This window comes from Oryx dammah, unplaced genomic scaffold, assembly GCF_014754425.2.
Source record: "Oryx dammah isolate SB20612 unplaced genomic scaffold, SCBI_Odam_1.1 HiC_scaffold_22, whole genome shotgun sequence".
Taxonomy (NCBI): domain Eukaryota; kingdom Metazoa; phylum Chordata; class Mammalia; order Artiodactyla; family Bovidae; genus Oryx; species Oryx dammah.
Genome location: NW_024070206.1, coordinates 3,793,883 through 3,820,738, shown reverse-complemented (window position 1 = coordinate 3,820,738; position 26,856 = coordinate 3,793,883). Strand labels below are relative to the sequence as shown.

Below are 26,856 nucleotides of genomic sequence, written 5' to 3'. Positions count from 1 at the left end.
TGATGGTGGAACATTTGCTGCCTAATAAGCAGAGCCTGGGAACCCAGAGGGATGGAGTCAAAGCCGACGTGGGCTTTCCCCCTTAATTTTCACTCGGGGGCATTCCCTCAGGATTCTATTACTCTGTTGCCTGGCTAATAATAGTGCTCTTGAAATTAGTGCTTGTTTTAACCTTCTAGCCAGACACATGCATGGAAATACTCTTCCAAGCTCAAGAATACTCAGTCATGCAACATGCACATGTCACCATCTGAGACTGGCTCAAGTGCATTGGGCCACCAGATAGAGAAGAATATGATTTCAACTTAATTGGTATCAACAGCCAGTATTGACACGGAACACCAGCAGGGACCCACCAGCGAGTGATTCACCAGCACTTGGTGAGGAACAGGCACGCAGGAGCGCAGCAACACTCCCCCAGCTCTGGCAGCCGAATCGTGGGCAACAGCGTCCTCCCCGCTTCCAGTCACTGCGGCATGGCTATGGCGCCCACCCGCTTTGTATCCATGGCATTGAGAATCTCGGGAGTTGAGCCGGTGGCCCTTCCTCATCTCCGAGAACAGAAGGAGCAGAGCAAAGATGCCCAGCCCTAGAGGAGTGTGTAAACAGCAGCTGAGGGACAGTTTGCGCCGTCTGGGAGGCGCAGCCTAGGAAAACCAGCATAAAAGCTTCTTCCATTACGCGGACGCTGATGAAGGGAACCAGGGGCGTAGTAAAACTGTTGCTAGTCCCATCACATTACACGTCTTTCCCTCTCCAGCTTCCATTGCACCTCACGGGCAGGGACGGAAAACCCAGCTGGGGTGAGGGTACTTGCTGGAGGTGGTGAACCGGCGGGGGTTAGGGGCAAAGGTCTGGAGTTTCGCGGGCTAGGACGCGAGGAGGGAGGTGGTCCCCAGAGCGGAAAGGTCTGAGAATCAGAAGTGCTTTGCAGTTTGGGCTCCAATCCCCTCCGGCAAAGCCCGGCCCGTGTTCATCCCTCTCTACAACCCGCGCTCCGCCGCGCCCCTCGCCCCCGGGGTCAGGCGGCCGCGTCCTTGCTCCCCCTTGCTGGATCCGAAGGCAGCTAGCCAGGAGGCGTCCTGGCCGAGCTGTGAAAGGAGGGCTTCACTACACTGTGCTGGAGCTACGGCGTCGAGGGTGGAAAGGAGTCCAGTGTGGGGTGGCGGGCGGGTCTACGCGGGAAAGAGAGAGGCGCGCGGGGTACACTCGGCCTTTTCACCCCTGGGCGGGAAGATGGATGGTTTTCTGAGACCGTGGTCCCAGCGCCCCGGCTCTCGCCACAGGGAGACGTCAGAGCGCTCGGGGCCGGGGCGGAGGAGCCCCCCCCCCCCACTCCATCCCCCCGCCCGCCCGGGCTTGCATATAAAGCCCCGGCGCGGCGGCGGCCGGAGCAGAGGCGGGCGGCGGCGGCGGCGGCGGCGGCGGCACTCCTCCGAGCTCCGGGTCCTGGGCGTGCCTCCGCGGGGAGAACGCGCTCTCCGCCCAGCCTAGCCGCGGCGCTCCGGGTGCCTCCCGCCGGTACCATGCGCGGCCGCGAGGTCTCGCTTGTCCTGCTGGCACTGGTCCTCTGCCCGGCACCCCGGGGATCGGCCGCCCCGGTGACGGCTGGCAGAAGAGGCGCGCTGGCCAAGATGTACACGCGCGGCAACCACTGGGCGGTCGGTGAGTGTCCCGCGCGCTCGAGTCCCGGCGGGGCCAGCCCGCCGCCGGCGCGCGTCTCCGCATCTCCCGGCGTTCCTGCGGCTCGGCCTGGGGGGCTGGGTTTGCTCCGACCTCTCGACCCAAACGCCCACCCTGCGCTTCAGCATCCAGGGAGGCCGTCGGGCCTTGCCGTTGTCTTCCCTCCTCCCCAGGACACCCACTCAGCACGCAGCGCTCCCAAATCCCAGCGGTAACCCTCCGTGGGCATCTCCCTGCAGCACCCTTTATCCACCTAATCACAACCCTGTCTGGCACGGTTCTCTCCCCGAACAACTTCGGGGATCCGGGTCCCCAGGGCGTCCCGGAGCCCTGGTCCAGCCCGGCGGCTGCGCCTTTGCGCCTCGCAAAGCCACAGGTGTGGGCCCGGGGCGCGGCGCCCACCCCGCCTTTCAGATCCGTTCAGCGCTTGAATCCCACCTCGCTTTGGGGCCCGCCTGAATTTCCTCAGTCTTTTTTTTTTTTTTTTTTTTTGCCTTGAAGCGATTTTCTTTTCTCTGCCCTTTTCCCTCTTTTCCCTCTTTCCATCTAGCAGGCTCCGCGCTCGGGGAATCGCCCGGTCTCCACGCGGATCCCGCGTCTCTGTCCCCAGAGTCCTGATTTCCTCCGCCTCTTTCGCCCTCTAACCTCGCTCCTTCCCCCTGCCGCTCCGCCTGTTAAGTCCCGCTCTCCTGGCTTGGAGGGGTGCTGGTCCCGGCCCGGCACCGCGGCGGGTTGGACGCCCGGCCGCGGAGCGCGCGCTCGCTGCCTTCTCGGGCCGCCCGGAGCGACCCCGCCGCTTCGACATCACCCCGGAGCCCTCTCCCGTGCGGAGCAGAGGCTCTGGAAATAATTTGCAAAGCGTTCGGTTTCCCCTACCCCACAGCCAGCTACAATAACCCAGCATTTCCCCGGAAGCCAGTCGATCCCTAGAGAGATGTCAGGCGGCGTGTGTGTTTCACGATTTCCTTAGTCATCTACTTAGGAGAGGTGGGAGGATGTGTTGGAAAGATACCTGCTAATTCAACTCTCAGAGGCGTTACAGGATCTCTGTGTGAAGACTGGGATGCGTTTATGGGGTGGGGGTGAGGTTAGAACTTCGGCGCTCAGATCCCATGCCTTGTCGGGGTTTCCCGCAGAGAAGCGGAGAGCTCTGGATTGCAATAGCGCAGTTTTCATGACTACTTAAGGAATCATTTGCCAAGTCTTCAACCCCAGACAGGAAAGTATTTGTTATCTTTGAGGGACAGGGAAGCTTCCGAGCCGGGAGTACAGAAAGGAAAGATTGGGATGAGTGAAAAGCCCTGCACACCCAGAGAGAAGGACACTTGGAAGCCAAACCTAGAATTGATACTGAAACAGCTGGGTGTGTTTGGGGGGTTCTGAAGAGCTCTGGTTCCACAGGACCCTTTATGTCTTAGTGCAGAAAAGAATTCAGGGAGAGGCAAGGAGATAGATAAGAAGTGATTTATTATAAAAGGATGCTTGTGAGGTTGACAAGTTGGCCGGTGAGAAATGCTGCTCCCTGAGACCTTACTGGGCTATGGTTTCATGATCAAAGGACAAACAGGGAGGCGGGAAGAGCTTCTTTGCTTCCCCCGTCAGCCCCTCCTCCAGGTTGGGCATGGGAGTTCTGCGGTCCCTATGTGGTCAATCTAGGTCTACAAACTGTTGCTTTTCACGTGTCCAGAGAGCATGTCCTAGGGACCATGAACTTACTGAGCTCACTGGCAGGATGTGGGTCTCATCCCACCATTGCTTTGTTGTTTGGGGACATGTCTCATTCTCCTGTTGCATGGTTTTGCTGTAAGCAAGCCTGCTTGGTTTTGTCATTAAGCAAACCTGCTCTCTTGAGTAATCGTGAACTTACAGGGGTCTCCCATATTTTTCCTACTTACAATCCTCTAGTGGGGTTAACTACTTAATTACCTGTTTTGTCCCTTTATTCTGTCCCTATCAATACTTAAAAAGGGCTCCTGGGAGTTTAGATCAAGTGGCCATTGCCTAGTCTGGCCAGCAGCCAATGGGCTGAGAAGGTGGAAACCTCCAGATTTCTAGCCTCTTTTTGCTCATACATGTTTTTGTACTAAAAAGGCTCATCGTTAGGTAACCTTTGAAGGCCAAAAGCAGGACAAGAGAGCTATCGGGAAAGCTAGGGTTAAGTTGTTTCTTTTTAAAGATTAATTTTGGGGACTTCCCTGGTGGTCCAGTGGTGACAATTCCGTGCTCTCAACTTAGGGGTCCTGGGTTTGATCCCTGGTCAGGGAGCTAGATCCCACACGTAGTAACTAAGACCGGGTACAGCCAAATAAATATAAATAAATAAATAAAAAATAACAATGTCCTTCTGATTTATATTGGAGTATAGTTGCTTTACAAAGCTGTCTTAGTTTCTGCTGTACAACAAAGTGAGTCAGCCGTACATGTACACTTACCCCCTTCCTTTTGGGTTTCCTTCTCATTCCCGTCACCACAGTGCCCTAAGTGCTTCACAGCATGTTCTCACTAGTTATCTATTTGGTACACAATGTCAACAGTGTTTACGTGTCCATCCCCACTCTCAGCTCCTCCCACCCTCTCTTTCCCTCTTGGTATCCATATATTTGTTCCCAGCTCCAAAGTGTTCCGACCACTGGCTCCCCAAATTGTCTTATTCTCGTATGTGCTCGCAAACACACTCATTTTCCTTTTTCAGAGTTGTGCAGAGTTGATGAAGGGAAAGAGGGAGGGGATGCAGAGAGTCACATTTGAGCTGAAAGTGACTCAACTTTTCCTGCAGTGGCGAAGGAGTTTGCTTTGGGAGGATGTCCCCTCTATCAGCCTGTGAGCATTCACAAGCATAAACACCACGCTAGGTTTCCAACTGAGCTTTCCGCTCTAAGTGAATGTCTGTCCTCCTCAATCACTGAAGACATGCAGTTTGGTTTTAATTAAAGCAAACGAAAGCCACACATCACTGGCCATGAAGAAGCTGTCAGCACAGATTTGCAGGTTTGTCGAATGATTTGCTTCTTCCAGCTGAGAAGAACGTGATGTGGCCGTGGAAAAGAAGTTAGCAGACTGAACACTTAGCCAGTTCTTACCTGGCTTGATGTTCAGGGACATGTTCTGTGTGTGATGCAAATGCAGGTCGGCACTAATACTAGGGCCTGCCCCCTGTGTGCCCTTGAAGCGTTTCTGGTCGTGGTTCTGACTCTGGTGTGAAGCGTGCTGTGGAAGGTTCCATTCCGTTCCATCCCGAACGCCAGTGCTCAGCCGCAGAATGGTTTACATAACTGTGCTGCACCAGCCACTGTGAGGCACGGCTGAAGTATCACTTCCCCCCGCCCCCCAAAAGAAAGAAAAACCAGCTCTTACACTCCACACTTTCTGTGTTAATAGATATTGCCTGAAGTTAGGATAATCTCCAAGTTTGCAGTTCAAGAAAATTCTTTGATCTTGCCAACCTGCCATTTTAGTGATATTTTTAAGTGATAATAAAGGACAAAACCCACCTCCGCCCCAGCGAGGGTTTATTTTTTCTAGTGCCTGTCTTTTGTCTGTGCTGAGATCTCCATTAATGTGATATGGACACATAACAAATGATGATGGGAGAAGAGATGGAAGTGGGCATATCATCCATGCTGTCATGGAGACAATTATCTGGTTGACGGTCACTAGCTAAGTAGTGCATCAGGACCCAGGGGATGTGTGCTTCCCTGGGATGTTACAGGTGGTGCACTTTCCTTAGAAAAGGAGAAAAGTCTGTGGTCTAGGGAAGGGAGTCTGAACACCCACCCACCAAAATGGCAAATACTGAAATTGAGTACAGGGTCCCCATAGCTATGTGCTAGGCTCGGACATGTCTGACTCTTCACCACCCCATGGACTGTAGCCTGCCAGGCTCCTCTGTCCAGGGGATTTCCCAGCCAAGAATATTGAAGTGGGTTGCCATTTCCTCCTCCCCTGGCCCAGGGATCGAACCTGAATCTCCTGTGTCTCCTGCATCAGCAGGCGGATTCTTTACCACTGAGCCACCCGGGAAACCCCCAAGGTCCCAAGAGTCTATGTTAAAGCACCCGCAGAATGGAGGCCTACGGTAGCCTTCCACTGTAGAAAGGTCACAAAATTACTCAAGCATGACAAAACTGAAGTCCTTCTTTGTAAAAACATCTCCATCGTCTCTCCGCTTCAGTGCCAAGAATGCCTTTCTCATTTCCAGCATCCTAACTAGATGACAGGCAATGACCAAGAGCAACTGAGGTCATTATTGGGAGCATCAGATTCTAATCCTGCTTTCCCATTATCATGATTCAATTTCCTCCATAGTAATAAAGCCAAGTGACTTGCTACTTCCTGGGAAGTTATGCAACATAATCATTTTGATGGCTAAAGGCAAGGTTACTTAGTGCATGTCTGGACACCAAGTTCACCAAGCAGATAAGTGGGGAGCCAGCCTTTCAAGATTCCAGTCCTTCAGTTGGGACAGTGTTCTCAATCGAGTCTTAAAATTGTGTAAAGTGTCAGGCCCTAAGCGACTTGGCAAAGCTCACACTGCAATGCAGGAAAACCTCATTTTCACGCTTCCCAATGTGCACAGAATCAATTTTTCTGAGTCACCTAATGAGTCATGACATAGTGATATATGATCGCCATTCCTTTTGATGATATTAGAAAGCCTTTTGTAAACCTTATCCTTATTTCCAAGCCCCAGAATGATTTCTATCTGCCTTATGTTCTTAGGAAGTTCAAAGACACTTGAAAAGCAGTATAATACTGTAGAGTCTGGACTGCAAGCTGATTTGAACCCCAGAATCTTTACTTGCATGTGTGTGACCTTTGGCAAGTCTCATTTTCATCAAATTGATTGGGGTGTGGGTCAAATGAAACAGCCTGCATTTAAACATCCTGTGAACTGTAAGTCACACACACAAGCAATAAAGTCACGGTCTGGGCTTCTCCCTTGGTAGACAGCGCTGTTAGGAAGGAGCCTCGTTCCATTTCAAGTGGTCTCGGGGTCTATCAATCCCTTTTTCACGGTCTTTGCCTTACGTACTTCTAATGCCAGTCAACCCTAAAGCCACAAAGAGCTCTTTCCTTGTGAACTTTAAATCAAATGCGCCATAGTTTTATTAATGTGAGAAAGTAAAAGTGTTCTAAAACTCAATTACTCAGACTTCCCTGGTGATTCAGTGGTAAAGAATCCACCTGCAATGCCAGAGACTCAAGTTTGATCCCTGGGTCAGAAAGGTACCCTGGAGAAAGAAATGGCAACCCAGTATCCTTGCCTGGGAAATCCTGTGGACAGAGGAGCCTGGCGGGCTATAGTCCATGGGTCGCAGAAGAGTTGGACACAACTTAGCAATTAAACAACAACAAAATCCAATTACAGAGAAATGAGGAAAATCAACCGGAGAAAGTAAATACGATAACGTGCGTATATTTAAGCCATGTTAGGAATGCAGTCGTTAAATTTCATCCCCTTCTGATCCTATGGCTATCCCCATTTGAGTACATGAGTTTTTATGTTTTTAGTGGTTTGGCCTCCTGCATAGCAACTTTTATTTTTTTATGGCAAATGCTCGTCTCTGGAGCTACTGATAGACTTCTGTGACCATTTTAACCTCCAAGAGAAAAATCCTGCATCTCAGTGGCTGAAACACATTGGCCAGAACTTGTCTTCAACTTATTTTTCATTACAAACGGTAATTTCTAGGTGCAATTTTAGCTTCAGTCTCAGCTAAAATTCTAAGAAAGTCTAAATGAAAAATTCCTTTGGTACAGATAAGAGGAAAGTAACACCTTTTTAATCACACAGAGAAGAGCATGGAGACTTTTCAGGAGAAATTCAAAATTGACTGGGGAAGATGTTCAGATGCCATCCTTTAGTTGGGAATAGAATTCTATGCACACAAAGCTGGTGATAGAATTTTAGATGTGGAAGGTTCCTTCCATGTCATGTGACCCAACACGTTCATTTTATGGTTGATAAAATTGAAGGCTGGGGGTGCAAAATGACTTGAGAGCGGTCACCTGGCTAGTGAGCAGAGGGGCCAGACCCAGGGCTCCTGAGCTGCGGTCTGAATTCTATCCATTCATTAGGGACTTTGATCTGGGAGCAAAATCTGTCAGTTGTTTACAAACTAACTCCTCCTACTAATAAAGTGCAATTTATATTGCATTTAGGAGGAAGAAGCAGAAACGCAGTTGGTGCCTTTTTAAATTTCTCGTTCATTCATTCCCCTGGGTTAAATTAGTGGCATGCTGTTTTTGGTTTTGTTTTGTTTTTTTTACCCAGAGTACATGCTTATTTTATTTTTTACGAATGTGGCATTGAACATCCTTTTTTAAAACTGGGGTGTAATTGACATCCAATGTTTTGTAAGTTACAGATGTACAAGATAGTGATTCATAATTCAAAGGTTATACTTCATTTCTAGTTATTATAAAACATTGGCTGTGTATGGTTTCTGCTTTTGCTGCTGCTGCTGCTAAGTCACTTCAGTCGTGTTCAACTCTGTGCGACCCCATAGACGGCAGCCCACCAGGCTCCCCCATCCCTGGGATTCTCTAGGCAAGAACACTTCCTTCTCCATTCTGCTTTTGAACAGGACACTTAATGGGAAAAAAGAGTGTGGCAGAGTCCCCACAACTTCATGAGGAGGAGAGTCTGAAGGAGCAGCTGAGGGAGCACGTTCAGTTGGAAGAAGCGGCAAGGAACTTGCTAAGCCTCCTACAAGCAAAGGTGGCCCAAGGCCACCAGCCGCCTCGATGGGAGCCCCTGAGCATTCACCAGCCTGCCTGGGATTCTGAGGACGTCAGCAACTTCAAAGATGCAGGTTCGAGACTCAAGGGTACAGAGAACATACCAGGGAGGTGGAAGTCGGGAGAGGTGGGCTGGGGCGGGGGTAGAAGGTGCATGGGGAAGTTGGAAGGAGGGGAACTTTTTTTGCAGGGAAGAACAGAGCTGCTCTTCGTGGCGGCTCCTGCAGGGGGACGCTGTACACATTCAGAGGACGCGTGGCCAGTCCCCACGCTAGCTTTTCTTTTCGACGTCATCAATGATCTTTCCTCCTAAGACATCGAACTCCTGTTTAGTTTTGTTAGCAATTGTGCATTGGTAGGGTTTTTTAATCTACCACATCCTTCCGCAATATTTTGATCGTGAGGCCATAGATTATTTGAGTTGATCCCTGTGGAACTATAGATATGTTTGTTCATGTGTATATATTTTAAAGATTCATTTATTTGGCTGTGCTGGCTCTGAGCTGCAGCATCCAGGACCTTCGATCTTCATTTCAGACCTCTTTAGTTGCAGTTTGCAGGGTCTCTAGGTGTGGCACATGAATTTTTAGCCTCAGCATGTGGGATCTAGTTCCCTGACCGGGGATCGAACCCTCGTCCCGTGCATTTGAAGATGGATTCTTAACCCCTGGGCCACTAAGGAAGTCCCAATATATGTTTATTCTTTGATGAACACTAGTGGAAGAGCCTTTTACAAGAGAGCATTCTCGTTTGGTACTTCTGATGCAAGCTAGTACCCCTTCATATTTGTTCCAAATTTACCTAGTTTGGGTCTCATCTGAATATTTTAAAACTTGGTGAAAATATAAAACTTGGTCAACTAATCCATTCTGTATGTGATTTTACAGAGGACAGAGAAAAATATTTAAAATGGGCACTGTTAGGTGCAAAGACAGTAAATAAGATGAAAGAGTAAATAAAATTTATAGGAAGAAAGAAGCAGGGCAACTGAAAATGAGATGTCTTGTTAACTTTTAAGAAGTTTCCCTGAAATTTATGACAAAGGGCAAAAGTAATCATTGAAATCCTCCTAATAATAATAGCCAAACTAACACAACATTGTAAATAAGCTCTACTCCAATAAAAAATTAATTAAAATGAATAATAACCATTAGTGTTAGTAAGTATTTTCCGTAATCCAAGAGCTTACCTCTCCCCATGTCTTCGAGTGGATGCTCATAGCAGTCTTAGGAGGGAGATTCAGGAAGGTTGTCTTCCTCTCTCCATTTTAAAGGTGAGGAAACTCAGAGGCTGGTCATGCAGTCTTTCACGGGAAAAGCCGGTGGGGTCTGCCGCCATTCGAGGTGCAGAGTGGTCCCCGCTGATCCTAGAGATGAAGGGTGTGGGAGGCAGCGGCAGCCTTCCCTCTTGCTGCCTCTGGTGCAAATAACATCGTGCTTCCCTCGCAGACCGTGGGGAGCTCTCACGCGGTTACCTCTGGCTGATGGCCCCTTAACAGAGGCTCCGGGCTGGTGTGGCCAGGCCTTGGCTGGTCTCTCACAGCCTTTCTGTGTCAGTCTACTGTGGGCTCTCTGTGCTGAATGCAAACAAAAAAAGTTTATCTGTTGCATTAAGCACCTAGAGAGAAAGTCTCTTCTAGCCTTTATTCAGGAAGAAAATCTGGATTACATCAACCAATACAGAAATAAGTACCAATTTTGTGCAGAGCCCCGAGGGACTGATTCTCTAGTCCACACCGGTATTATATAAGCTCCCATGTCTGCTAATGAATTGCGTGGCTCTGAGGGTTCTGGGGATTTGTGATTGACTTCTTGGGCCCTGGCTGACCTGGGCTATTCTTGGTCAAGTGCTTTGCTGGACTTCCCGTGGGTGGATATCCAATAGCAGGGCCTTCTCCTTGGTCAGAAGACTAACCATGATCACCACCATGCTGCTACTGCTAAGTCACTTCAGTCGTGTCCGACTCTGTGCGACCCCACAGACGGCAGCCCACCAGGCTCCCCCGTCCCTGGGATTCTCCAGGCAAGAACACTGGAGTGGGTTGCCATTTCCTTCTCCAATGCATGAAAGTGAAAAGTGAAAGTGAGGTCACTCAGTCGTGTCCAACTCTTATCGACCCCATGGACTGCAGCCTACCAGGCTCCTTTGCCCATGGGATTTTCCAGGCAAGAGTACTGGAGTGGGGTGCCATTGCCTTCTCCGATCACCAGCATAAAACCCTCTAAAATAGCAAACGTGGAAATGGACTTACCCTCACAGAGCATTCGTAGAGTACCACCTCTCCACACCCCGGCTGCCCAGGTGTCTTAGTGGTAAATAAACTGCCTGCAAATGCAGGAGACCCAGGAGACTCAGGTTTGATCCTTGGGTTGGGAAGACCCCCTGGAGAAGGAAATGGCAACCCACTCCAGTATTCTTGCCTGGGAAATCCCATGGACGGAGGAGCCTGGCAGGCAGCAGTCCATGGGGTCGCACACAGTCAGACATGGCCAAGCACACGTGCACACACACCACATTCTTCCATGTTATTAATCCACAGTGCCTCACGGTGACTCAAGCAACGGCGTCCACTTGAGCTGCTTTATTCCCCCAAACCCAGCTCCGACAACTCTGGAATGTTTTGAAAAGTCCAACTCCTCCCTCGAGGATCAAAGTTCTTCTGCCATCTTCAGAAGGACATTCTGTAAACTTCAAAAGCAATTGCAAAAGATTAGCTCCAAAAAAGGCTTTGGGCGGCAGTACTATAGGATGGATTGGGTGGGCATTTACAGAGAGTGGCTGTTTTAAGGGGACAATATTTATCAGTATGCAGTGTGAGCTGAAGAAGTCATCTTTTTCTGATCAGGCCCTGCTTTCCATTACGTCTCTTTACGCTCTGTTCCTCTTTTTACAGTTTCAGAAAGCCCATCTCATTTAATTCCACCTCAGACTGAATAGCTATTGCACACACTGGTCCCATTCTTTTGGACTTATTTCCCAGCAGCATGAAAGACAAATTCAACAGTTAGTCTTTGCAGAGACCAAAACAGTTGATCACTTCTCTTGCTTTAGAAACTCCACCTCAGTGAAAGTATGTTGATATGAAAATTGAAAACATCCTACAACTATCTTGCACAGAGGAAGTACCAAGAGAACCATTCTATTAGAAATCCTTATATCTCTCAGTGTTAGAAAGAAGTTTAATAATTCAGCCAAGCATTATCAGAATTAACAGCAGGACTTTTCTTAAAATTAAAACCTATCCCCATGTTCCCCTCTCCCATTTTAGTAATAAAGCATCAAGTCCTGTTGCCAGACCTCCCAGACGTGGAGTTACAACTGAGTGTCTTCCTATGTTTCATGACAAAGATACTTAACTTGATTCAGGAAAAGATTTGTATAAATGCACACTGAACCTAGACTTAGTATATCATGACCAACAGGATCCAGAACTTTATTAGCAATGATGGCCAATAGGTTTTCAAGGTTAAACCTATATCTTTTAACTCTACCCTTCTCACAAAAGGTAATGGAATTTCCCCCCTATGGTTTCCATAACGTGAAACAGTGGTCAGCTCAGCTACAGAGTCTAATCCATAATCCTGGAGGTGGCTGTGGTTTGTCCTGAGTTTCAGTGAAGGTTGAAGCTGGTTTTAGGGGTTCTTTTTGTAATCTGGACCCAGCTCTTTTTATTTTTTTCTTTCTTCTTTTTCAGCCTCACATTTTTCTCTTATTTGGTTGACATGGGGAAAGGGACCTGGAGAACGCATTGTAAGGGGTGTTATGGAAAGAAAGTAAATGTACAAATTTGCCCTCACTTTAATTTTTTTTTTCTTTTTAAGTTAGTACTATTTTAATTTAGTTTGGCCTCACCATGAAGTATGCGGGATCTTAGTTCCTGGACCAGGGATGGAACTTGTACCTCCTGCATTGCAAATGCAGAGTCCTAACCACTGAACCACCGGGGAATTCCCTGCCCTCACCTTTAAGGGACTGCTCTGACTGTTCCATCAGATCAGCAAAGGGAATAACTTTATTTATTAATATGTGAAATGCTCCAAAGGTAGTTCCAAATATAATAAAAACAACATACAGTTGAGAATACTAAAAAGCCTCTGATCACCCTGACCATTTATATGAAGGAGCAGAGTAAAGCTGGCCCCCACCTCAAATACGGTTCCTTCTTACCCCTAACCATGGACCCTCTCCTGCCTCCAGGCCCTTGATTTTCTGAGGTTACACAATTTGTCTTTTTATTGTCACTTTACTTCCATTCTCTTGAGCCAAGCTCTCAGATTCAATATTCTGAGCCAACGCAGGGGACTTCCATGTGGCTTGACCTCATCTGACCCCTTGTGTGAGCGGTGGCTCATATCACAAATGTATGGCAGCATCTTCAGGCAGGCTGGCGACCCTTAATAGTGCAACCTGGCCTCCTGGAGAAAAGCAAAGCTAATTGGCCTGTGTGGGAATTGAACCTGAGGCCCTGGCTTCATTATTACCTGGTCAAAACAATCGAGCCACTGAGCAGGTAATCACTGACCTGAGAATCTCAGTAATTCCTTTATTAGGAACAAATGGCTGGTCTGGATGTTGGGGAACCTGAATTGCTGGAGAATCTTGGAAGGTATAATAAGCTCTCATCTGGATGAAAAGTGGATAAAGAGTGCTGTATGGAAACAAAACAAGTGGTCTAAAATCAAAGCTACTCATCCTTCAGTCTTAGTTAATTTTAACAGAAGCCACAACAAGCCAACCACAAGCAGTGTAGAATTGGCGGAAACCCACATTAGCTCCTGTTCCCAAGTTGCCCACACGACTGCCATTTACAGTCATGGGTTTATAATGTGTAATTGTGTAATTCATGAGCTAGCCTTGACTTGTGGAATGAGGCTTTGCCAGAGAAGCAAAGTAGCAATTAAGATTCCACTTTCCCTAGCAATTCCCCCACCCAGCTGCTACTTTAGTAGCAAACTCCTGAAAATAATACATTTACATTTCCAGTGTTAGTCTAACTGTACCTGTGTAAATGCTCTTATCTGTGAAGCAGAAACAGACTGACGAAGAGATCGGACTCGTGGTTGCCGAGGGTGGAGGGGGAATGGATGAATCGGGAGGCTGGGATTAGCAGAGGCAAACTGTTCCGCACAGAGCAGATGAGGCCCAGGTTCCGCTGCGCAGCACAGGGATCTGCATTCAACATCCTGCGACAAACTAGAATGGAACAGAGCAGGAAAGCAGAATGCATGTATCTGTGCAACTGGATCACTTTGCTGGAGTGCAGAAATTAACATGTTCTAAATCAATTACTTTTTAGTAAGATATATTTTTAAGAAAAGTTTTCTTAAAACTGTGAATATACAGAAAACTTTGTAAAAATATATATGTGACTACATCTGTGTAGTCACATCAGGACGTAAAGTAAGCTAATATACCAAAAAGGCCTGAAAATAAAGTAGCTCCCCCAAAAGAGGAAGTTAATTTCCCTCTAGGGGGACAGCTGTGGTCCTAAGTATTAACGTGCTCAGAGTCACCTGGAGGTCTTGTGAGAGCACAGATCACTGGGTCCCATTCCCAGTATTTCCAGTTCAGTAGGTCCGGAGAGGGAAATGGCAACCCACTCCAGTGTTCTTGCCTGGAGAACCCCAGGGACGGGGGAGCCTGGGGGGCTGCCGTCTATGGGGTCGCACGGAGTCGGACACGACTGAAGCGACTTAGCAGCAGCAGCAGCAGGTCTGGGGCAGACCCACGAATCTGCCTTTCTACCAAGCTCCCAAGTGATGGTGTGTTGGGAATGGATTTACTTTGTAGTATTAGACTTCAGCATCACTAACTACACCTGCTTAACTCTTCCTAATATTTTTTAACGTGGACTCTTCACTGCAGGTTCTCAGCATGAAGGAGGGAACCCCCAGCTGTACTGACGATGACAGTAGCCGCCTCCCTCAAAGAAGCAAAACAAAACCCATAAGGAACTGCGTTCTACGGGCATCCGTTCTGCTGGATCATCAATAGATTTCCTTTGTGCAAAATACTTAACTATTCTTGTACCTTTCAACTTTAACTAAAGTCACGATTTTCAAGCAGCATCTTCCGGTTTGAACTTGTTTGCTGTGAAAAATTGTCCATAAAGTGTCTTCTAATTAATGTTCTTTACATCTAGGCTACCTATTAGATTCCAGTCCCCAACCTGTTACCAGTCACAATAAAAGCTTAAACATATTGTCCAAAGGGCAGGTAGTTCTCTTATTTTAGTTCCAGATAAGAGGGAGTGATTAGCACTGAGATTAACAAACAGCTTGGGACTTCCCAGGGGTTAAGACTCCACCCTCCCATGCAGAGAGTGGAGGTTCAATCCCTGGTTGGGGAACCTAGATCCCGTGTGCTGCAGGGCGCAAACACATGCATGCGCCCTAGAAAACAACAGCAAAAAGGAAACAAGCAGCTTGATAATAAACTGGTATGCTTACAGATGAAGGTGGGCTGAATGTTTAGCTTTCCCTTCTGAAAGCCAATTTATTGATGAATATATATATATGTACTGAATCCTTTATAGATGTCATTATTAGAAGCACAGACTTGCTTTATCGTTACCAGCGGATGGGCTAGGTTGAGCATAGAGGCTGGCCTTTTTTATCATGTAATAATTCCCATTTTTGCAGGTATTTGGTCAATGTTACTGATATTCTCCTCCTAAAAGTTTTGTAAGCTGAGATTACCCTTCTCACTTAGCCAAGGAAACAGAGAGTCAGGTCAGCTGACTTGCCCAAGGTCACATAGTCAAGGGAACTGGGATTCAAACTTCTACAGTCATCAGATACTCTGCAGCATTTCACAGTGTTTCTATTACCTCATTTTGAGACCCTCTGCCAAGATATTTAAGCCTAGCAAGTAGCACCATTTCTTCAGTGTTCCACCTCCAGTCTGAGAGAGGTAGTCCCCGCAGCCAGATTTACTCAGCTCCACAGCAGAGGGAGAAGACAGGCTCCCAAGAGCCCCTTGATTCTTGGAGAACACGGCCTGGCAGTTCACAATGCCCCGTTCCATTTTCATCATGGCATTCACACATTAACAGATTTTAAAGCTTCTTGCCATATGTTTAGATTTCTTTCATTTGGGGAAATCACATTTGAAATGGTGAAGAGATTTATCTTGACTTTGCTTTGATTATCAAAGAATCACATAAGATGTGCTGTGTTGTAAATCTTTTAAAACTATATTGGCTCCCAGCTTATCCAGAACCAGGGGACCTCTTCCTCTTCTTTGGATCTCCTAGGCCCCTTTCCTCAAGAACTCAGTCCTGGGCTGAGCCCACTAAAGCCTGTCAGGCAGCTGGTGATAAGGGGAAGCACTGTCACCAGCATTTACCCTCCAGGGGGCCTCCCTGGTGGCTCAGCTGGTAAAGAATCCGCCTACAGTGCAGGAAACCTGGGTTCAGTCCCTGGGTTGGGAAGATCCCCTGGAGGAGGGCATGGCAACCCACTCCAGTATTCTTGCCTGGAGAATCCCATGGACAGAGGATCCTGGCGCACTACAGTCCATAGGGTTGCAAAGTCGGATATGACTGAAGTGATTTAGCACGCACACACACAGGACACTCATAAGGATGGGAACAACCTTTCCAGACTCAGGGGACATTTCTCTAGGGGTGGCATTTCAGGTCGGAAGAGGAAGGCAATGCTTCTGGAATAAGCCCATCTAGATGTCTCTTGTTTGGTTGTTTCATGAGAGCAGATATGATCCTTTGTTTCGGTTGCAATTATTTTTTCTTCACATGTCCTGACCTAGACACAGGAATTGCTCACTCAAATCTCCTGACACTTGCAAGCTCCCCTGTATCAAGCCTTGGCTCATCCATCAGTGAATAGATAAAGGTGATGTGGTACATAAATACAGTGGAATATTACCTAACATAAAAAGAATAAAACAATGCCACTCGAAGCAACATGGACGGCCCTAGAGATGATCATAGTAAGTGAAGGAAGAAAGAGAAAGACACATATTGCTTATATATGAAATCTGTAAAGATGATACAAATGAACTTGTTTATAAAACAGAAACAGGCTCACAGGCATAGAAAACAAAGTGGTGGTTACCACAGGGGAAAGGTGGGCGAGTGATAAATTAGAAGCTTGGGATTAACATATATACACTATCATATGTCTGAGCCACTAGGGAAGCCCATATATAAAATAGATAATCAACAAGGACCCATAGCACAGGGAAGTCGGCTCAATACTCTGATAACCTACGTGGAAAAAGAATCTGAAAAAGAACAGATAGATGTGTACGTGTAACTGAATCACTTCGCTGTACACCCGAAAGCAAGCAACACTGTAAATCAACTATAGTCCAACAATGACAACAAAAAATTAAAAAGAAAAGATCAGAATCCCTTCAGTGAAAAGATAATACCTTTCCCTACACGGAGAGCTCTCTTGGACCCTTGTTTTGCAAGTGGAATGCTATCACCTATCTGTGAGTGCCTACTGGGCCTGGGAAATTTCAGCTGCAGGGAACAGCGTCCATCTTGAGTTGCTTACGGAGGAAGGGAAAGCTTTATGAGCAGACAGTGAGTGGGGAAGTCTGGAGCTCACAGCTGAGCTTGCATATCCAGGGCTCAAAGCCACGTCTCCGACAGGTCGATGGGACTGTTGCCCCTACAGCCTTTGACAGAACCACGGAGTCGGCGCTGTCTGCCACTCCCTGGCACAGCACTGGGCCCCCAACTCTCTTCCGCCCTTGGCTTGCTTCTGAATCCAGGGTTTCGATGTCTGTGTCTGATTGGCAGAACCTAGATCACATGCCTGAGACTGGCAGCGAGGGAAGCTGGGAAATGTAGTTACGAAGGTTCTGCTTCGGGAATATGAGACAAACGTTGTGGGACCTAAACCTGGGTCCTTGACATCTGCCTCTGCAAGGATGCGGTTCACCGGCCACTGCAGTCGTTGACCTTCAACACACCCTGACAGGAGTGAAGGGAGATCAGGAGGGAGGCACTCTGGGCTCCGGGAAGTCTGGCAGGACAGGCCTTAAGGTCGTTATTGACAGATATTTCCAGGAGACGATTTATGAGCTCGGTTTCTTGCTCATACCTAGAAAAGCATTAAAATCATTAATGGATGCATCTGCTCCTCGTGGCCAGCGTCCACCTTCTTGTGACCAGCAGCCAGCTTCTGCCAAAATGTGTGCTCGATTGTCCTTAACTCCCTTCCCCAAAACCACAAATACTCTAGGCTTCCTCCTACCCCTTCAGAGCAGCTCCTAGAGCTGTCTGAGCGCTGTTCTCCAGGCTAGAGTCCCCATTTTGCCCCAAATGAAGCTTAACTCACAACTCTCACATTACCCATCCCCCGCCCACCCCTCCCCCCACCAGTCAATAGACCCTATCAGAGAAGGCAGTGTGTTCAAAAGCTGCGTGCGGTCAGGCTTCCCTGGCGGTCCAGGGGTCAGGACTCTGCACTTCCCCTGCAGGGGCACAGATTCAGGCCCTGGTTGCTAAGTTCCACGTGCCACGGGGTGCAGTCCAAGGCGGGGGGAGAAAAGGAAAATACATAAATAATAAGAAATAAAAGATATGGTCAGCCCCAGGTTACAGATGTCCCCTGCCCCTTGCGGTTCTCAAAAAAGAGTTTCCTCTTTGATTTCTGCCCCTTGCGATTCTCAAAAAAGAGTTTCCTCTTTGATTTCTGCCCGTTCCTATTCTAGAGAACAATTCAGCCCCAGCCTGGGACTCTGGGGAAGGAAGAGGCTTCTGATTGTTCCTGGCACCACACAAGCTGGGTGTCTGTATGCCCACAGCGAGGAGAGAGGGTGGCTTTTAAGAGGTGACAGTATTTAGGCCTCTTGCAAAGCACGATAATTAAGAGAAGAACCCAAAAGGGAAGAAAGCAATAAATTGCTTTCAAATTTGTTCTCTTAAAAACCATAGTCATTTTTTTTCTATGTGCCACAGGGCGGGTTGCTGTGGGTAATTCAGTATTCTTCGCTTACGATCAGAGGCTCAGCAACTCGCTAAGCAGGCACTTCAAACCGTGCAGTACGATTTCTAGCCCCACAACACCCACCTTTCCATTCCTCTTGGGGTATTTGGTCACCACAGGGCATTCTAACCTAGCTTGGATGCGTAGGGAGAAATCTAAGCAAAAGGTGGGGTTTACATAATTCATTTCCTCAACCACAGGCTGCCTTAATCAGAGATTATGAGATAGCCCTTCAAGGGAAACCCACAATGAAAAACTATCGCTATTCCCAAAGCAGAAAGACCATGTTATAACGCTACAATGGCTGTGAGAACACAGGCATCTCTTGGAGGTGCGGATTTCATTTCTTCCTGGTTCCCACAAGTGGGATTGCTGGCAGTCCTAACCATAGCCCTGCTTCTCTTTGCCCTGTGATCAGACTCATTAAACTAAATAGTGAATAATGAATGAATGGGTCCATGTGACTCTAGATGGAAAAGAGACTATGTCATAGACCTCCAGGAATGATCACTGTGCCCATTAGGATACCTCTGGCTGTTAGTAACAGAAAACCCTCAACTCAAATTGGCATAAAAGATCCGATTTATTGTCTCATATACTAGAACTCCAGAGGGAGGTAGGATTCAAGGTTGTTGAGTTCAGTTTAATTCAGTGACTCAACGATACCCTCAAGGAGAAGGGTCTCTCTGTCTTCCCACTCTGACACCAGGATTCAGATTTATCCTTAAGCTGACTACTCCTGTGGTCGCAAGATGGCTGCTGGAGTTCCAGCTGTCACATCCAGACAAGACAACATTCAAAAGGAGAGGGGCCACCTCTTTTTAGGCTTCACCTTATTAACAGTGATAAGTCCTTTCCCAGAGGTCTCGAAATCCCTCGCACCTCAGTGACCAGCTGGGTCACATGCTTGGCCTAATCTACCACTAATGAACAGAACCAGACCACAGCAACTGACCTCACTGATTAGGATTTACCCCTGAGTCATGTGGGAGGAGGGACAGGAACCTAAGCAAAGTCAAGACTCCCTCAGTAAGGACGTGGGAGGAACTTTCAGCAGTGTTGGTGACGGGCATGAACTTCATTTCTTTTGACCTCACACAACCGTGGTTCCAGCTGGAGAGCAAGTTCAAAAACTACTCACTGCTGGGTGTTATTCCATTCTCAGATGCCCACAGAAAGTCCTTATGATGGGCTTAGGGCCACAAATCCCTGAGAGCAACAGTCCGTTTCTCTTGTTGCAACACTAGGCTGTGATTGCAGTTGACAGGACGCTCTTCACTTCTGACCCAGCTTTTCTTGTCCTTTACTCCTCCTTGCTTTGCAAGACGAGTGCGATCAACATAACAGCTCCTCTGATACGCAGAAATGGAAAGGAAATCGAGAGCTTCAGTTGGTACTCCCCATGGCCTGGCAGTTTCCCAAGATGCCTCAGCTAGGGATGGCCTCAATGGAGAGGCTGGGGATTGAACTTGATTTTGGAAAAAGCAAAACCAAACAAATAAAAATGCATAGACCAGAGAGATCTTCCCTGCTTCCCCACCCACCACCCCAGCCCCCACTAAACTCCTGGGGATGGAAGGAGAAAAGAAACGTGAATAATGTGAAAAACAATTTATTAATAACTTAGCAGTCAGGAACTGGCTGCCTGCTGGTTTGGATGTTTGCCTGGGGAGTGTCTTAAAAATGAAAATTAGGGATTTCCCTGGTGGTTCAGTGGCTAAGACTCCACACTCCCAATGCAGGGGGCCCAGGTTCAATCCCTGGTCAGGGAGCTAATCCCACATCTTGAACCTAAAGGTCCCACATGCTGCAAAGAAGACTGAATATCTCAGTTGCCACAACCAGGACCCAGTGCAACTAAATAAAGGGATAAAAGAGAATAAGGTAAAATGATGACAGTCGTTCACAGACATTTCAACATCAAGGGATTTCACCTACAAATCCAGATGGCAAGCCCTTTGCAAAATCAGAGGATCTGCCACTGGGCCTGCGCTCCCAGAAGACAGCCAGTGGCTGCCATGCCCTGTGGCGGGGAGGGGAGGGGGAGCTCACATTTTCCACTGTGCCACAGTCCCCGCCGCGCCCTAGCGCACCCAGCCCGTTTTGTTTCCATTGTCTGCCCGTCCGTCCATAGTGAGTGCCGAGAGGATGCACCACCCGCCAGTTTGATAAGTGACACGCAGCATGCTATCCGGGATTTCAGAGTCCCCCGGTGAAAAAGCACCTCCTGGGGGCTCAGGCAGTCTGCCTGCAATGCAAGAGACCTGGGTTCGATTCCTGGTTCAGAACCCCCCTGGGGAAGGGCATGGCAACCCACCCCAGTATTCTAGCCTGGAGAATCTCATGGACAGAGGAGCCTGGCAGGCTACAGTCCATGGGGTCACAAAGAGTCGGACACGACTGAGTGACTAACACAACGCTACACTTCAGTGAAAAAGCAACCTGTCTAGGGAAAGGGAATTATTTGTCCTTAATGCGTTATCTACGCAGCCCAGGCCAAGAAGCCCTCCAAGGCAAAGAGGTCGCCGAGGGAAGCAGGCTGTCTTTGCCCCCTTCTCCTGCCCGGCCCTCTCCTTCTCGGATGAGACCCTTCCTTCTCATCCCCACTCGGCCGGAGAAGAGGCTGTCCCTGGACGAGCCTTCGTCTGCCTCCCCACCTTCTGGACACGCCCCTGATTGCATAGGTCCCGCCCCTGGTTCTACTTCTGCCCCTCCCAGCATCAGCCTTCCTGTATCACTTCTGGTATCATCACCAGGATCGCTGTGACACCTTCTTCACCACTGGCGGCCCTTCTTCACTTTCCCATGAACTGCTTCCCTCTGGCCTTCCCACACTTGCGGGGAGGTTAGGTCTTCGACTTTTCCTGTCCCAGGGGGAGCAGATACCAATTTAGCATATATAGAAGTCAAACTTGGAGCTACTTGCCTGGCGTTCCAGTGGTTAAGACGCCATGCTTCCACGTGTGGGTTCAGTCCCTGGTCTGAGAACTAAGATCCCATATGCCATGCAGCGTGGTCAAGAAAATATAATAAATGAATAAAGAAGTCAAACTTGGAAGTTCCAAATAGGTTATAGATGATTTCATGCCAATTATATGCAGGTTAGTAACGTGTGGTATATAAACCCCAGGTCTCCTGCACTGCAGGTGGATTTTTTACCAACTGAGCTGCAAGGGAAGCCCAAGAGCTAGCTCAAGGGCACCTAGTTTGTAAATTGGGAAAAAATAAACAAACAGAATAAAACCCATCCTTCAAATTCTAAGGCAAGTTCTAGTTTTTATATCACATCTGCCTCCTGCAAATGCTCCAGAGTCAAAACGGTAATTCCCCTCCTGGGACAGTTAACGTCTGTTTCTCTAGGAAGGAAGTGAATAAATGGAACAAGTCTTAATCTGCTTTCCCTTCTCTGAACCTTAAGTATCATCAGCATCTCAGCCATTAGCGGGTGGCTGAAAAGGTCACCGAGCTTCAAATTATTTCCCGACCAGATGTCTTACACGCCTAAATGCTACTGTTAATTCTTTGGGCTGGTCATTGTACCCTGGAAATTGACTCTTAGAATGTAAATATTTCTAGGTAGGTGACATATTAGGATATTTAAGTCATTAATACCTCGGCATTAAATACCAGGTATTAGAAACTAACCTGAGAGGAAATCCTACAGTATATAATGTCTAGTGGTAGCACTAAGCTTATTATCTATTTGTTGTGATTTGAAAGGACACCAGGAAGAAGATGGCTTGTATCAAATGTTTTTTATTCCACAGGCATCTGAAGTTCTACCCTTAGGATAATTTTTAATTAAATTTGAATTAAGGATTGCTCTACTTCAGTATTGACAGCAATGTTGTGCTACGATCATCAAACTTACTAGGAAACTGAAACTCAACCACTAAAAAGAGAGGAGATTATGTACTGCGACGGAGGTGCTAAATATCACTCTCTGCAATATGTAAACTGACACATTGTACATCTTCAGTGTGCTCAATGGTATATGCCAAATACATTCAATTAAAAGAATTTCGCTGCTTCAGGGCTCATTTCATTAAAACATGAAACTATTTCCTCGTGACAGTGGTAAGAGGTTAAGGCATTCATGCTTTGAACAAATTGATTTAGAACTGATTTCCTTCTAGTCTGAATGATGGAGGGGCATGAGACCCGTGGAAGCATAACCTTTCTTGGCCTCCTGGAGGCTTTAACAACAGAAGATTTCGCTGGGTTGTGTTGACCTGCCTGGGAGGGAGTCTGAGGAGAAAAGCCAGGGTTTTTCATCACAAGGAGAGTGTGAAGCCCACGGACTTGGGAGGACTCAGAAAGGAAGGCCGCTATTGGTTGAGGAAACGCCCTTCTCATTGCAGATGGCTCTGAGAAGGAAGAGTTCTACTGGAAAACTGTTGGTGCCCAATCAGAAGGTATGCAGATGACACCACCCTAATGGCAGAAAATGAAGAGGAACTAAAGAGCCTCTTGATGAAGGTGAAAGAGTGAAAAAGCTCACTGAAAACTCAACATTCAAAAAACTAAGATCACAGCATCTGGTCCCACCACGTCATGGCAAATGCGTGGGAGAAAATGGAAACAGTGACAGACTTTATTTTTTTTGGCTCCAGAATTACTGCAGATGGTGACTGCAACCATGAAATTAACAGATTGCTCCTTGGAAGAAAAGCTATGACAAACCTAGACAGCGTATTAAAAAGCAGAGATATCACTTTTCCAACAAAGGTCCGTCTAGTGAAGGCTATGGTTTTCCCAGTGGTCATGTATGGATGTGAGAGTTGGACTATAAGGAAAGCTGAGCGCTGAAGAATTGATGCTTTTGAACTGTGGTGTTGGAGAAGACTCTTGAGAGTCCCTTGGACAGCAAGGAGATCCAACCAGTCATTCCTAAAGGAGATAAGTCCTGAATATTCATTGAAAGGACTGATGCTGAAGCTGAAGCTCCAATACTTTGGCCACCTGATGTGAAGAACTGACTCACTGGAAAAGACCCTCATGCTGGGAAAGATTGAAGGCTGGAGAAGGGGACGACAGAGGATAAGATGGTTGGACGGCATCACAGACTCAATGGACATGAGTTTGAGTAAACTCCGGGAGTTGGTGAAGGACAGGGAGGCCTGGCGTGCTGCAGTCCATGGGGTCGCAGAGTTAGAGGCGACTTGGCGGAGATTCAGAAGGTGAAGTTCTCAGGATGACCACCGGGTGTCGCCATCAGCCAAATTACTGAAGCACTCTCTTCGCTGAGTCAGAATGTTGCAGCCGGGAAGATTTTCCAGTTCCTCTGGTATAATATTTTAAATTGTTTTGTTTCACTTCACTTCATTTCCTTTTAATTTTTGTTTTTAGGCCGTGGCTGTGAAAGCCGGGAATCTCAGTCAGGAGGCCACCAGGGAACTCCTTGTTCTAATAACCCTTTTATTTTACAGCGGTGGAAAGGCCTGTTCAAGCTGTCAAGGTCAGGTGTTAGAGCTGCTGCTGCTGCTGCTACTGAGTCACTTCAGTCGTGTCCGACTCTGTGCGACCCCATAGACGGCAGCCCACCCGGCTCCCCTGTCCCTGGGATTCTCCAGGCAAGAACACTGGAGTGGGTTGCCATTTTCTTCTCCAATGCATGAAAGTGAAAAGTGAAAGTGAAGTCGCTCAGTCGTGTCTGACTCTTCTCGACCCCATGGACTGCAGCCCACCAGGCTCCTCCATCCATGGGATTTTCCAGGCAAGAGTACTGGAGTGGGGTGCCATTGCCTTCTCGGAGGTGTTAGAGCAGAGGGTCTCTATTACCCAGGAAGCCTATGGGGGAAGGAAACAGGTGAGTGCAACACGCAGGTGGAGCCTTGACGGCAGAAAGAGAAGTCGAGATTTGAAACTGCAGAAACTACCAGGGTGAAACTACCCTGCCCGAAGCCATATATCAAATTTGCGGCTAAAAAAAAAAAGGCGGTGGCTGAACTGGGGTTCCTGTGACGTCCTGAGAAGGAATTCAGTCATCTCTCTGACAGTAATCTGAAGGAATACTCCTCACCCCACATGGAGCAAAATACAGAAAGATAGAAGGAGCGGCTGTTAGAGTCTGAGGACAAAGTCTTGCCTAAGCAAGGTTTTGGGGGCAAGTGTCAGGCAGTCCCATTTTCTGCAGGCTTGTTTGCTCTGAAAAAGAGCCTGGAGTTACTAGGGGGAAGGAGTGGGATTTCAGAAACACAACAGGAGAGACCGATCCTAGGAAATAAGAGGACAGAGGGCAGGGGAGGCTGAGGAGAGACGCCTGGAGGAGAGGAGCCGTGAACCAGGGGCAGAGGGCTGCACAGAGCGGAGGAGAGGCGATTGAGACAGAGGACACTCGGTGAAAGAGCAGGACTGGGTCCACCCTGAAGCCTCCCTGGAGCCTGAGGTCGCGCTCTTGTCAAACTTGCCTCTCCCCAGCCTCACCTCCCTGACTTACCACTGCAGAAAAATTTTTTCCAGCCAGGTGCTGACGTCACAGGGTGAATTTCAGCCATGGTTCTCTTTCCCAGCAGAGCTGGCATTTTAGGATGGCCTCTCCTTCTGAAGAAAAGGTGTGGTCCAGGGACTTCCTGAGGTGGTCCAGTGGTTAAGACTCTGCTTCCACTGAGGGGGCATGGGTTCCACCCCTGGTCGGGGAACTAGGATCATGCATGCAACATGGTATAGCCGCCCAAAAAGGTGTTGTCTGCTTTGAGCAACAGTATAGGGGGCGGGGCTGGGGAGAGTGAGAAGCTGGCAAGGTCAGTTGTTCATAGCAGAGGGTCTCTACCTCCCAGGAGTGAGACACGTGGGTGGAGCCTTGAAGGCAGAAGAAATGGATGGATGTATTGATCGCAATGCCTGGGACAGGGGGCGCTCATTATCTGTTATCTGAATTGATACATCTTACTGACTTTGAAGAGGCTCCTTGGCAACGGAACATCACAGCATTTAGGAAAATTCTTCCAGTGTGAGTACCTGAAATGGATGGAAGCTGCAAGAGCTTGATGGGAAGACTTATGAAAAAAAAAAAAAGAAAAAATCTTTATTGAGATATAATTCACATACCATACAATTCACCCATTTAAAGTGCCCCATCCAACAGTTTTTAGTATGTTCAAAGATATATGCAATCATTTGTCATCATTTGTCACCACGGCTGAGTTTAGAACATTTTCATCATCTCAGAAAGAAATCCGTCACCCTTAATCACTCACCGTGTCCCCATCCTCCCTGCCCCCAGCACAGACCAATCATGACTCCGTTTTCTGTCTCTATGGATCTCCCTATTCCGAATTTCCTCTGAATATCCATTCACATGGTATGCGGTCCTTTGAGTCTGGGTCTCTCACTTGACGTGTTCAAGGTCCGCCCACGCTGGAGTATGTGTTGGTGCCCCGTTCTTTCCACGGCTGAGTAATATTTCTCTTCATGTACTCACATGCGCCACGCTGTGTATTCATTCATTCTGCGATCGATGGCATCTGGGTCGTCTCCACTTTTTAGCTGTTATGAAAAATGCACGTTATAAATATTCATGTACACTTTCTGTGTGGATATGCTTTCCTTTGTCTTGGCCAGAACTGATGGTTCCTATGGCAACTTTATATTTAACCATCTGAAGAGCCAGATGGTTTTCCAAAGTCACTGCACCATTTTACCGGCCGTGTATGCTGGGTTCTGATCTCTCCGCTTTGTCACCGACATTTCTTGCTGCTGACTTCCTGATGACAGTCACCCTAAGGTATGGGAAGTGGGGTCTCATGGCTCTACTTTTCACTCCCCTGATGACTCGTTATATGAAGTATTTTTTCTCTACTGTTTCCCATTTGAATCTTTACTGGTTCCTTCTTTTGGCTCACTTCACGTTTAGTTTGATCTTTTTTATCGTGTGCCAAAATGGAAGGTTAGCTTCTTGATCTGTGGTCTTCTTTTTCAATAGAGACAGCATTTACAGCTGTAAAATTTCCCCTAAGCACTGCCTTTGTTGGATCCCATAAGCTGTGATATGCTGCATCCCCACTCATCTGAAAGTATTTTCTGTGGGGAAGATATTCCGGGTAGAGGGGAGAACTTGGATAAAGGCATAGAGGTAGGAAAGCTTGGGTCAAGTTTGCTGGACAGTTTGGCAAGAGTAGAGGGTGTGTGCAGAAGAGTTTGAGTGACAGAGGAAGGTAAGTGGGAACCATCTCTAATGAAGGACCAAATCGTTCATACAGGATGGATTTCAGAGCCTCAGTTGCCATTTCTAGGAGTGTTATTTCACTTTCTTTCTAGATGTGGAGTGAGTGTCTTTCTGAACGTGCAAAAAACAGGTGGGGAAAGGTTTAGAAGGAGGGACAGGCAGGGGGTCAACACAAACAGAAAGGCAGTCGGAGTCAGAGAAGCCCTGCGCTGACCGCCCAGTCCTGGAGCAGTGACCGCTTGGGGTCTGGCCACCACAGTGACCGCTCGGGGTCTGGCCACCAGTCCGGGAGCAGTGACCGCT

General features: G+C 47.7%; 1 protein-coding gene across 1 annotated transcript; it reads left to right on the top strand.

Annotated features, from left to right (window-relative positions):
• The first annotated feature begins 1,372 nt into the window (after positions 1 to 1,372).
• LOC120880886 (gastrin releasing peptide) lies at positions 1,373 to 14,492 on the top strand. The gene is made up of 3 exons (XM_040264287.1): positions 1,373 to 1,665; positions 8,271 to 8,498; positions 14,290 to 14,492. Exons 1-3 carry the CDS (start codon positions 1,527 to 1,529, stop codon positions 14,325 to 14,327), a joined length of 405 nt encoding a protein of 134 aa, XP_040120221.1. The 5' UTR covers positions 1,373 to 1,526; the 3' UTR covers positions 14,328 to 14,492.
• The last annotated feature ends 12,364 nt before the right edge of the window (positions 14,493 to 26,856 follow it).

Excerpts from the sequence above, each read along its gene's own strand:
- LOC120880886 (XM_040264287.1), top strand. The coding sequence starts at position 1,527 with ATGCGCGGCCGCGAGGTCTCGCTTGTCCTGCTGGCACTGGTCCTCTGC. Across the intron at positions 1,666-8,270 it reads CGGCAACCACTGGGCGGTCG|GACACTTAATGGGAAAAAAG; the intron begins GTGAGTGTCCCG and ends GCTTTTGAACAG. Across the intron at positions 8,499-14,289 it reads CAGCAACTTCAAAGATGCAG|GTTCTCAGCATGAAGGAGGG; the intron begins GTTCGAGACTCA and ends TCTTCACTGCAG.